Genomic DNA, 12,837 nt, shown 5'->3' with positions numbered 1-12,837 from the left:
TTGCTTCCAAGTTTTGCCTATAATGAACAATGCTGCTATGAACATTGTGGTGCATGATCTTTTCTAATTAGAATTTTCATCTTTTCCAGATACATGCACAGGAATGAGATTGCTGGATTCTATGGTAACTCTATTTTCAGTTTTTTAAGGAACTCCATACTGGAAGAAACACAAACTGGAATCAAGATTTCTGGGAGAAATATCAATAACCTCAGATATGCAGATGACACCACCCTTATGGCAGAAAGTGAAGAGGAACTCAAAAGCCTCTTGATGAAAGTGAAAGTGGAGAGTGAAAAAGTTGGCTTAAAGCTCAACATTCAGAAAACAAAGATCATGGCATCCAGTCCCACCACTTCATGGGAAATAGATGGGGAAACAGTGGAAACAGTGTCAGACTTTATTTTTCTGGGCTCCAAAATCACTACAGATGGTGATTGCAGCCATGAAATTAAAATACGCTTACTCCTTGGAAGGAAAGTTATGACCAACCTAGATAGCATATTCAAAAGCAGAGACATTACTTTGCCAACAAAGGTCCGTCTAGTCAAGGCTATGGTTTTTCCTGTGGTCATGTATGGATGTGAGAGTTGGACTGTGAAGAAGGCTGAGCGCCGAAGAATTGATGCTTTTGAACTGTGGTGTTGGACAAGACTCTTGAGAGTCCCTTGGACTGCAAGGAGATCCAACCAGTCCATTCTGAAGGAGATCAGCCCTGGGATTTCTTGGGAAGGAATGATGCTAAAGCTGAAACTCCAGTACTTTGGCCACCTCATGTGAAGAGTTGACTCATTGGAAAAGACTCTGATGCTGGGAGGGATTGGGGGCAGGAGGAGAAGGGGACGACAGAGGATGAGATGGCTGGATGGCATTGCTGACTCGATGGACGTGAGTCTCAGTGAACTCCAGGAGTTGGTGATGGACAGGGAGGCCTGGCGTGCTGCGATTCATGGGGTCGCAAAGAGTCGGACACGACTGAGCGACTGATCTGATCTGATCTGATACTGTTCTCCATAATTGCTGCACCAATACATTTCCACCAACCGTGTGGTTCCCTTTTCTCCACACTCACTCTAGTATTTATTATTTATAGACATTTATTTTCTGATGATGGCCATTCTGACTAGTGTGAGGCAATGCCTCACTGAAGTTTTGATTTTTTAACAAGTTGTGTGTATTTCTGACTGTGCTGGGTCTTCCTTGCTGTTCAAGGGCTTTCTCTGGTTGCAGTGAGCAGGTGCTACACTTCTCTTCTGTGCATGGACTAGCGTCAGTCGTTTCTCTCTTATTGTGGAATACGGGCTCTAGGGTGCATGGCTTCAGTAGCTGTGGCACATGGGCTCAGGAGTTGTGGCACACAGGCTTAATTGTCCCATGGCATGTGGGAGCTTCCTGGACCAGGAATTGAACTGTGACCCCTGAGCATTGGCTGGCAGGTTCCGAAAGTCCCTTTAGCTTTGGTTTGCATTTCTCTAATAGTTAACAATGTGGAGCATCTTTTCATGTGTCTACTGCCCATCTGTATGTCTTTGGGAACGTGTTTTCATATCTCTTGAGTACATACCTAGGAAGGGAACAATCTGAGACACTGTCAGAATGTTTTCCAGAGCACCTGCACCATTTTACATCCCCACCGGTAACACATGAGGGTTCCAACTCCATATCCTCACCAACACTTGACATTGTCTTTTTTATTCTACTCATTCTAGTGGAAATGAGGTGGGATCTCAATGTGATTTTCATTTGCATTTCCCAAATGACTAATGATGTTGAGCATCCTTTTGTATGTTTATTGTCTACTGGTATATCTTCTCTGGAGAAATATCTTTTCTGGTCCTTTGCCCATTTTTTCATTAGGTCATTTGTCTTTTTACTGTTAGGTAGTAAGCTCTTAAAATATTTTAAATACAAGTTCCTTATCAGATATATGATTTGCAAATATTTTCTCCCTTTCCATGGGTTGTCTTTCCACTTTCTTGGTGGTGTCCTTTAAAGCACAAAAGTTTTTATAATGTTAATTAAGTCCAATTTATTTTTCTTTTGTTGTTTGTGCTTTATGGTGTTGTACCCAAAAAAACCATTGCCAAATCGAAGTTCACAAAAATTGACTCCTAAGTTTTCTTCCAAGAATTTTTTGGTTTTAGCTCCTACAATTAGGCCATTTTGAGATAAGTATGTTGAGCATCTTTTTGTGTGCTTACTGATCACTAATATATCTTTTTTGTTTTTATTTTTTTTAAAGTTTGTTTATTAATATTTATTTATTTTTGGCTGTGCTTGGTCTTTGTTGCTGCAAGGGCTTTTTCTCTAATTGCGGCGAGTGGGGGCTACTCTCTAGGTACAGAGTATGGGCTCCTCGTTGCGGCGGCTTCTCCTGTTGCAGAGCACAGGCTCCAGGTTGCTGGGGCTTCAGTGGTTGCAGTGATGGGTTCATACGAGGTGCAGCTTGTGGGCTCCAGAGCTCAGTAGTTGTGGCACACAGATTTAGTTGCCCCATGGCATCTGGAATCTTCCCAGACTAGTGATCAAACTCATGTCCCCTGCATTGGCAGATGGATTCTTTATCAATGGGCCACCAAGGAAGTCCTATCTACTTTCGTATCTGGCATTAGATAGGGTTCCAACTTCATCCTTTGGCACGTGGATGCCCACTTGTCCACTGGTTAAAGGAACCATTATTCTTTTTCCATTGAATTGTCTTGCCATCCTTGTCAAAAAAAATCAACAGACCATAGATATATGAGTTTATTCTAGACTCTCAGTCCTATTCCACTGATCTATGTGTTTATCCTTTAGTCACACTATCCCCACATTTATGCCAGACAATATCTGCTCTGACTTGATTGGTATAACAGTACAGTTAGTTTTGAAATCAGGAAGTAGGAATCCTCCAACTTTGTTCTTTTTCAAAATTGTTCTGGCTCTTTTGGACCCCTTACATTTCCCTACAAATTTAATTTCTAATTTTTTATTCTTTTTTAACAAGTAGCTGGAATTGTAATAGGTACTACATTGAATTTATAGATCAGTTTGGCATATACTGCGTTTTTAACAATATTAAGTCTTCAGTTCCATGGACATAAAACATCTTTCCATTTATCTAGATCTTGAATATTCTTCAACAGTAGTTTGTAGTTTTCAATGTTCAACTCTTGTACTACCTTTTTAAAAATTTCTTACTATGTATTTTATTCTGTTAAAATATGAATTTTCTTTACTAATTTTATTTTGGGGTTGAACATTGGGAGTGTAATGAAACATATTGGATTTTTGTATCTTGATCTTGTATCTTGCGATTTTGCTAAATTCATTTTTTAGTTCTAACAGCTTTTCAGGGATTCCTTGGGATTTTATCTATACAAGATCACGGTATCTGTAAAAAGAGGTAGTTTTACCTACTCCTCTCCTATCTGGGTACCTTTTATTTCTTTTTCTTGCCTAAGTGTCCTGGCCAGAACCTCCTGTACAATGTTGAATAGAACACTCTTTTCTTGATTATTTCTGGTCTTAGGGAGAAAGCATTCAGTTTTTTGCCATTAAATATGTTAGCTGTGGAGTTTTCATAGAGGCCTTTTATCAAGTTGAAAAAATTCATTTCTAACCCTAGTTTGTTGAGTGTTTCTAGCAGGAAAAGGTATTAGATTTTGTTAATGCGTTGTGTCTGCATCTATTGAAATGATCATACACTTTCTTTGTTTAATCTGTTAATCTGGCATAACACACTGATTGAATTTTGTATTTTGAACCAACTTTTTATTCCTGGAATAAATTTTGCTTGCTCATAATGAACCCTTTTTTATGCTGCTAGATTTGTTTCACTGGTGTTTTGCTGAGGATGTTGCATCTGTATCCAAAAGGAATATTGGTCTGTAGTCTTAAGATGTCTTTCTCTGGCCTTAGTATCAGGGTAGTTACTGGCTTCACGGAGTAAGTTGGGAAGAATTCCTTCCTCTTCTATTTTTTGGAGAAGTTTGTGAAGGATTGTTATTAATTCTTCTTTAACCATTTGATAGAATTCACCAGTGAAGTTATCTGGACTGAAGGGACTTTTTTGGGGGGACATTAAAAATTTATTAATTATTCACTTTAATTGTTACAAGTCTATTTAGAGTCTCCATTTCTTCTTGAGTCAGTTTCAGTTGTTTGTCTTTCTAAGAATTTGTCCATTTCATCTAGGCTACCTTTCGCTTGGTACACAGTCATTCATAGGACTCCCTTATCAGCCTTTTATTTCTATAAGATTAGTTGTAATGTCCACTCTTTCATTCCCGATTTTGGCAATTTGAGGTTTCTCTCCTTTTCTTGGCCTGACCACTGTTTTTATAACTACAACCTTCCTGCTAACTGGTATTCTTGAGTTTCCTTAATCCAAAATCTGAAGTATAAATCACCTTCTACCCCATCACACAATTTGTTTAGGATTTACCACCTGTTTCTCCCATCAGTATAAGCAGGCACCCTCAACTTTGTTCACTGTTTCCTAAGCATGCAGAAAATGCCTGGCAAATGACACGTGTGCAGGCAGATTTGCTGGATGCATGAAGGAATCTGAAGTAAAGCAAAATAAACCAGGAAAGTTGCAAATAGTAACAATAATAATAACAGGAATGATCTTAAAGCTCTAAACATGTGAGTTCCAATAGAGTAACCACTGCTGGTGTGTAGCCCTAACAGCCTGAAATGTGGCAGATCCATGCTGAGAAGTGCTGTAAGTGTAAAAAGACTCAACAGATTTCAAAAACAATATGTTTTTAAATTTGAGATAGCTTAACAATAATTTTTGTATTGGCTATATGTTGAAACAATATTTTGGATAAACTGAGTTAAATACATACACTACTAAAGTTCTTTTCACCTGTTTCTTTTTAGGTTTTTTCAAGTACCAGAAAATTTTGAATTACACATATGCCTGACATTTGTGGCTCAAGTTTTGTTTCTTCTAGAAAGCTCTGCTCCAGATGACTTGGATAGGGTCAGGGGGTAATATCGAGTGTCTGAAAAAAGGAAGGCAAATTCCAAATGCGTGGTCAAGTAAGGCTCTTACAGAGCCCAGGGAGGGAGCGGGCGCAGGCACCTGGCCTTGGGCACAGAGGCCCCTTGCAGGGTCTGAGTCTGTGCTGCCCACTGACCACCACTGAGGGGCAACCACTCTCCTCGGGTCTGATTCAGCAGGTCTGGGGTGGGGTCTACAGGCAGCCGGGGGCTAGGATGCACCACCCTAATCGCCTTCTTCAGCAGGTACTGCTCCCAACTAAACCAGGACTCTTCACCCGGAAAGCCCCTAACAGATGTCTCAGATCAAACCAAGGGCTTTGAAAATCAGGCTGCACCTCAGTGTACAAGAACAAAAGCCACATGAAGAACTTCACTAAGAAATGGGCGAAATGCTTCAACCCCTTGGCATCCAGCTCTGTGGCCAGCACCCAAGTCATGCCACCCTTCACCAGGTGACAAGACAGGTGACCACTCAGACCAGGCATCTGAGACACCCAAGACCACCAGCACCTCCTGCCCCCAACCACCTGCAGGGCCCCCATCTTTTACTGGGTGACAGAAGCCACTTTGTCGGGCACCACTATGCACTGGGCATGGTTCTAAGCCCTGGAATTCAGTGTGGGCTGAGCGACAGGGAGGCAGGAACTGCCCTTGGCTCTTCAACAGAAACAGGCACCAACCTGGATATGCCCAACACCATGGAGGATGTTACATCCAAAAACAGGACACCTTTCCGGTTTCGTGGGAATGGTCACAGCATCTCCTCCCCTCAGGGCTCACTCGCTGTTCATAAAGCAGGGAAAAAAGGTGGTTCTCAAATTAGGCCTGTAGAACAGCATGGTTTATGTATCCTCCAAAAAATGTTCTTAAATCTATGCCCAGCTATTGCCAATCTGTTCCTGAATTCAACAAAAGCTTGTATCTGGCTTAACAAAGAAGCATAACTTTAGTTATTTTAGGATCATTATGTCAATGCAAAAAAAAAAGAAAAACAGTCCACCAGGAGTTTTGGCCACTGAACGACCTAGTGACCCTCTAACCTAGGAGACAAAGGCCACCCAAAAGTTATGAACCTAGGAACACCACTAGCTGCCAATAAGGATGTTTTCATTTTAAATAGATTCAGATCTTTATATGAATAAAATATACATTTCTCTGTAACATGCCAATATGGTAATTTTTGGAAAACCAAGTTGATACATAATGCATTTTTACATTTCTACACTAACAAAGTGACTTGCAGCTGTGAAAGATGCTTTAAAAATAACTAAATCGGATTCCATTTTGAGGCAGGGAGAGAGAAGGAATTAAAAATTTTGAAAATATATTTGAGATCTCCAGAAAGGCCTCATCTCTTGCCTTGGACCAGGTGGCCTCAGAGAGCAGTGGGAGGGACAAGATGTTTCCAGGGAGCAGACGCTGTTCATGTCACCTCCACTTGGTCTTTCTTATTAAAGCACTTGATAAATTCCAGGCAACTCAATGTGGACTCTCTAAGGGAATCATTTCTGATAGAATTTCACTTTAGGTAGAAGAAAGAAAATCCAACATTGCATCTCTCTTGCCTAGGCTCTTGGGGGATCCTTCAGATAAAAAAAAAAAAGGAGAGGAATACGTTCTTGGCTTCTTTTTGATCAAGACCCCTGTGCCCCAACCCAGGACCCCACCGAAAAGTGCTCCTTCATCCACCACGATCATGCCCTCCTCATAACCCTGGGAGCCCCTGTTTCAAACACAGCATCCTCTCTTCCCTCTGTCTTGCTTGTCAGAGAACGGGTCTCCATTTGGGGTTTTAAAAATAAGGCCACCATATATACATCCATCTCTTGATTCTAAGAGAACTGGCAGGCACTTATCTGTAAAAAAAAGTCTCTGACATGACGGATCATCATGAAAAAGTGTTAGAAGCAAACAAACTGCAGAATCACATATATGGTGATTCCATTGTGTTTTTAAACCATATATATGTGTGTGTGTAACGTATATGCATGTATACAAATGTGTACATATATATATATATACCACACATATCCTTATACTAACATTAAAACAGGCAGTCCAGGTTCCTCTGTGGAATGAATAAACTTGAGGGTGAAGGAGTCACATTTACTGCACATAGTTATGTATTGATTTTTCTTTTAAGATATTATCCCTATTGTCTATTTAATCATTAAAATCAAATAAGACTTGCTGGCCCCAAATGGGGGTAGAGTATTGGTTGTCACAGAGGGACAACCATAGGAAATGATGTCTTTATAAAAAGGAGCCATAGGGCAATGCCTTGTGCTGGAAAAGCACAAAGAGGGCTCAGTGAGCAGCCTGTTAAGGACAAGTGAGACCCTGAGGAGCCCAGGGGCAGAGTGGACCATGAGTGGACAACCGGGCCATGAGTGAGAGAGCGGAATAATTGCCTTTTAAAAACACAGAATGGCGTACGGTCACAAGCTTCTGAGAGAAGCAGAAAGTAGATTCTAGTCAACAGCCTGGACTCAAACCCTAGCCCCGTGTGGAGTGTCTCTGAGTCTCAGGCACCTCTTCTCCAAACTGGGAGTGATCACGGTACCTATTTCACAGATCAAGCACCTTAATGTAATAAGCACCATTTAATTGCTAGCGACTGTTACCAGGAGAGAAAGAGTGCAGGTAGCAAGCGCAAGATATATTCTTAGCTCTCAGCAAAGTAGGTTATGGTATAAAAATACCGTTCAATAGTAACTAAACTAGCCTCACCTTCATGTGCATCTCACAGCAGCCTCAACATGTGCGACTTCTTCTCTAAATACCCTACATTAGGCATCTGGACTCCGACCCTGGGGGCCACCCAGCAGGCAGAAGCCACTGGCAGGGTCACTCACCCCCTCCTCACGCGTGCAGGAAACTCCACTGTGGGCAGGCCAGACACCCACCCGCCTTTGTGTCAGATGGTGCCCAGCGACAGGGGAAGACAGAAGCAGGGAGAGGCTAGGTGGGGGAGGAGCAGGAAGCGGGCATGAGAACCTCTCCAAGGGAATGGCCAGGGGGATGAGCGTGGGGCCATCAGAGGAGGGGGCAACAGCACTGGCAAAGGTCCTGGGGCAGGAAGTACCCGATGTGCGTGAGGGCGGGAGAAAGCAAACATAGTGATGAGTCCTCCACCCGAGTCCTCTCTTCCTGGCAACCAGGCTTTGGCGCTCAGGAGGCTCACCATCGATTTGCTCTGAATTTCCTGAGTTTATCTATTAACCACCAAGCAGGCTGGTGGCTAGTGGAGAGGACATCAAGAAAGCACAGAAGGTGGATGGTGATGACCCTCCCCCTGAGGGGTCACACCCCAGGACAAGATCTGCTCTCCCCCAACTGGGGCACACTGGATAGAGTCAAGGACACACCAAGGTCAGCTCGGGGCCTGCCTGAGGTTCGGCGGAAGCTGGGAAGGACAGGGGTGCCCTGGACTGGGAGTGGGGGCTTTCCTGGCTGACGGGGGCATATTGTCCACTCTCTCTGAGCTGCAGTTGTGTGTCTATAAAATGGGAAGGGGGAGTATGAGGGGGGGTTCCCGAGCAACTCGAATCAAATAAAATCAGGCGTTCAAAGTGATGCGCCACTTAGAGGTTGTTACAATGGGGCTCACCTTCTCTCAAGGGGAGGGGTCCACGAACCCCTGAATTACATCCAAAGCCATGTGGGAGCTGCTTTCTCCTGGAGAGGGGGATCACTCAGATTTTAAAGGGGATGACTCCCCAGAGTCTAAGCTCTGGGAGCCTAAACACAAAATGCACAAAATTCCTACTCAACAAACAGCCAGACAAGGAGGTCAGCACCAAGCCCAGGAAAGGGGCTGTGGGGGAGTGGGCCCAGGGGAGACACGGAGAATGTCCAGACCCCCACTGGCACCCCCACCACCAGAGCCAAACTCTGAGGAAACCCTCGCACCTGGGCACCAGCAAACCCACGGTGGGACTGGAAGAAACACTGGCAACACGGAGATTGCCACGAGGAGAGGAACACGAGGTACTACAGGTATTACGGTCACTACACAGAGCAGCAGCGAAAGGCCAGACAGCGTCCCCACACACAGATGCCCAGAAGACTAAGCTGCGGGAAAGCGCAAGTTTCCAGATGTTTATATAAAGTTAAAAAGAAAGCACCCCCAAAGAATCCTGTATGTTAGTTGTGACTCTATCTGTGTGCAAATGAACCAAGAGTCTAAAAGGATAAATCTGAACACATCACAGTTGTTGGCGGAGAATGGTTACTTAACATTTCTTGGTAAGGCTTTATTTCTGATGTCTTTTTTAAAGAACTCTAAAGGACAGGGAGGCCTGGGGTGCTGCAGTCCACGGGGTTACAAAGAGTTGGACAGGACTGAGCAACTGAACTGAACTGAAAGCCAAAATGACAAAAGAAGAAACAGTTTCCAATTCCAGGTAGAAGGGATACAAGTGTTTATTTTATTACTCCTGGAAGTTCTTTCCATTGAAAAAAATCTATACAATATGAAACATTTTTAAGCCATGTTGCTGGCCAGTTCAGTGTTGGGCTGAGTGTTCCCGCAGCCTTGATCTATAACTGTCTGTAACTTAAAGCCAAAGTTAAGGCTCTTTACCTGTATGCTGGTGTTGGAGAGCCGTGCCCTGGCCAGGCAAGGAAGGGCAGAACCCCAGAAAACAGCTTTTGCTGGCCCTTGAACCCAAAGCCCAGGCCCCCAAGGGCCGATCCCACACAGAGACAGTGGCGGGCGGTGGAGGGGACGACAACTTAGAGAAGGGACGGGGCAGGAAGGGGACAGTCCAGTGGCCATGTCACGCGAGCAGCTGTGGGCCTGTGGCCCAGCCCTTCCCGGGCAGGGAGCTCAGTGTCGCCTGACTGGTGCCAGGGGCTGCATCTTTAAATAAACTTGGACTCATCCACCTGGACCAGGAAGCAATACCAACTGAGCGTCGGGCAGGCCAGGCATTGTCAACAACCGCCGACATGGCCACTGAGGACCCCAGCCCTGGGCGGAGGCGGTGGCCCCAGTGCCTGACCCTCCATCCTGACACCTGCCCCACTGCAGCTCCCCCTGCACTGGCCCGGCCTCCTCCCCACCCAGTGGGGCTATGAGAGGCCCCTGGGCATCCCTCAGTGGGCCTGGTGCCTGGAGGCTCTGCCAAGGGGTGCTGGGCCAGCCCATGGGATGGGGTACCTTCCCCTCCTCTCCCAGGCCCCTGGTCCTCCTCAACAGCCACGCTTCCTCACCTACTCAAGCCTCAGGCCCCGGCTCCCTTTCCACAACGGCTCACACTCCTGCTGACAGGAGGGGAGCCCGGCTTCCACTGCAGGGTCTACCCCCCTCTACACCCTCCCTGAGGGCAATCCCAAGGACTTCCATCCCCCAGTGTTGGTGTGGATCGCAGCAGCCAGGATAACCAGTTGTGGCCCCTGGAACTAGAGCCCTGGGGTTGGGACGACCACCCTGCAGGGCCGCTGGCCCAAAGAGGTTCACAGAAAAGTGAAGGAGCGGTCCGTGGAGCCAGCTTCAGGCAGAGGAGATGGGGTGAACGGGAAAAGGCACTTCTGCAAAGGGGACGCAGGGTGCCTGGCGTGAGGGCCTGGGCACAGAGGAACAACAAGAAGGTCCTCTAGAATGGGGTGACCTTCCTCCCACTGCCGCCCCCTGCTTTGTCCCCATCTGAGAACCACCAGCCCATCACCCTATCCTCACAGGCTTGGTCCCAGACAAGCCCTGGAAGCTTCCTCAGGGCCTCGGGTGTATACACAATCTGGGTGCTGGACCCCTCCCCCGCTTCTCTGCTCTGCTCTCCAGGTCCCCCTGCCCTGGGGACAGGCACTCAACCAGCCCCCACCTGAGGGCCGAGGAATTTCTGAGTCCCCAGGGCCCAGCCTCCTCCGACCCCATCATGGGCTTCCTCCATTCCATTCCTTCACTCCTCAGCCCCACAGGCCTGACTGCCATCCTCCCCCACGTGCAGGGAGAGCTGGGGAATTCACACGCCCCCACACTCCTCCCAGCTCTCACCCACAATTATCAATGATCAGCATCCCTCGCCAACACAAGGTATCACCACAGACGTTTCTTAATAAAGAGGGAAAAAGGGATCTGCCGCTGGAGGTGTAAGAGGAAACCTCACCAGCGCCCCCACCATGCTAGAGGGATGGGGGAGGATGGAGGAGAGTGGGGTTCTGGCCGCCGCCAGGCTGGAACCGAGGGATTTCAGGAGTTCTGGAGCCAGACCAGGAGATGCCAGGTGAAGCCACCTTGATTCACAGAGTGGAGACTCCCAGGCTAGAGAGGAGCCCCCGATCAGATTCGGGGTAGAGCCCGGCGGCAGAGCCCCGACTAGGGCCCTACACGGCTCACATCGGTGAGCAGAGCCCAGGAGCCACCTGTTCCCTCCACGAGGCCCGACCTGAAAAGAGCCTTCAAAGTCCGTCCTGTTGCCTCCCCGCAAATAACTCTGCGGAACTGCGCCCCCTCCCACCCCCACGACCCTGAAGGCCATCAAGTTCCTCATCTTCACCCCTGTGACCTGATCCCAGCTCCCTGACCTCAGCCCCCAGCTCTCCAGACTCCTCTCTCCAGGAGGATCTGGGGGGAAAGCCTTCAGAACCCCAAATCTCCTGAGGACCCACAGCACAGGCTGTTCCCACGCGGCGCGGAGCGCAACGGGCACCCCCCGCGTAGATGAAGCCACGCGGAGAAGCAGGCGCAGAGCAGGTCCCGCCGCCCCCGCGCCCGGCCGCCCGGTGGGGGTGGGGACAACGTGGCCCGCTCCAGGGACGACACTCCGGGCCAGGGCCGCCCCCTCCCCCGCGCTCTAGGCCCAGCGGCCGAAACCGCGCGCGGCTCCTCTCTGACCTCCCGCCGCCAAATGCGTCACGTCTGCCGGGCGCTCCGGGGACACCTGCTGCCGCCCCCGCTGCGCCGAGCCCCGCGCCTCGAGCCGGGGCCTCCGGTCCGGCGATCGTGCCGGACAGGGCCCAGTAGGGCCGCACGCGCCGCTGTCCGGCGGCCAGGCCCCGAGGCTCGGGGGTCGAAGCCGCGCGGGGCCGTGCGCTCCGGGCCCCGAGCCGGGAGCAGCCAGGGGCGCGCGGGGCCGCAGTGCGCCCGGACCCGGCGGCGCAGAGGGTCTGGGTCTCCAGGATCACCGCCCTCGGAGCTCAGCGCCCTTCGGGGTCCCCGGCTCGGCCCGCACGCGCCGCAGCTCTTACTTGCCAATATCCTCGTAGAGCTGGTACTCGTCGGTGAAGCGGGTGCAAGTCACCGTGGTGGCCATGGCGGCGACGGACGGGCTCGGCGTGCGCTCTGCTGCGCTCGGGCGGCGGCGACTCCGGCTCCCGCTCGCGGGCACGGCGGCGACACGGGCGCGGGCGCGGGCGACACCTCGGCTCGCGGCGCCGAGCGGGGGCCGGGCTGGGCTGCGCCGGGCGGCGAGCGCACGCGAGATCTGCGCGCTCCGTCCCCGCCAGGAGCGCGCCGCACACCTACGCGCGGGGAGCGCGGGCGCCGCTGTCACCGCCGCCGCCGCCGCCGCCGCCGCCGCGCCCGCCCCGCCCGCCGCTCCTTGCACGCGCCCCGCACCCGCATCCGCGCCCTGCACCCGCACACGCACTTGAGCCCTGAGCCTGCACCTACACCCGCACTCGCGCCCTTCACACGCTCTCGCACCAGCTCCTGCTCCCGGCATTCGTACCCGCACCCTCTCCCTGCACTTGCTGCGCTGGCACTCGCACCCGCGCCCAGGCGCCTGGGGCCACGCACATGGGCAACCGCTGGCTCCCTGAGCTGACTTCTCCGCTGCCTCCTGGCGACTCCCTTGCCGCGCGCACATACACAGGGGACTGCACGCAATGAACCCAGCC

The 12,837-nt window shown here is 49.4% G+C and overlaps 1 protein-coding gene across 13 annotated transcripts in view; it reads right to left on the bottom strand.

Moving 5' to 3' along the window:
• CAMK2B (calcium/calmodulin dependent protein kinase II beta) overlaps nt 1-12,361 on the bottom strand; it is a 92,330-nt gene extending 79,969 nt beyond the window's left edge. For 10 of the 13 annotated variants that reach the window (XM_010804378.4, XM_059885613.1, XM_010804379.4 and 7 more), the window contains exon 1: nt 12,187-12,361. In XM_010804378.4, the coding sequence (XP_010802680.1) occupies nt 12,187-12,251 (65 nt within the window). In that variant the 5' untranslated portion in view covers nt 12,252-12,361. Of the gene's footprint in view, nt 1-5,675; nt 5,774-12,186 lie in introns of those variants that run through there. The other 3 variants (NM_001035357.2, XM_059885616.1, XM_059885615.1) reach the window with 3 other exon arrangements.
• Nucleotides 12,362-12,837: the final 476 nt, after the last annotated feature.

Source organism: Bos taurus, chromosome 4, assembly GCF_002263795.3.
Source record: "Bos taurus isolate L1 Dominette 01449 registration number 42190680 breed Hereford chromosome 4, ARS-UCD2.0, whole genome shotgun sequence".
NCBI lineage: Eukaryota > Metazoa > Chordata > Mammalia > Artiodactyla > Bovidae > Bos > Bos taurus.
This window is presented reverse-complemented; position numbering and strand designations above follow the sequence as displayed.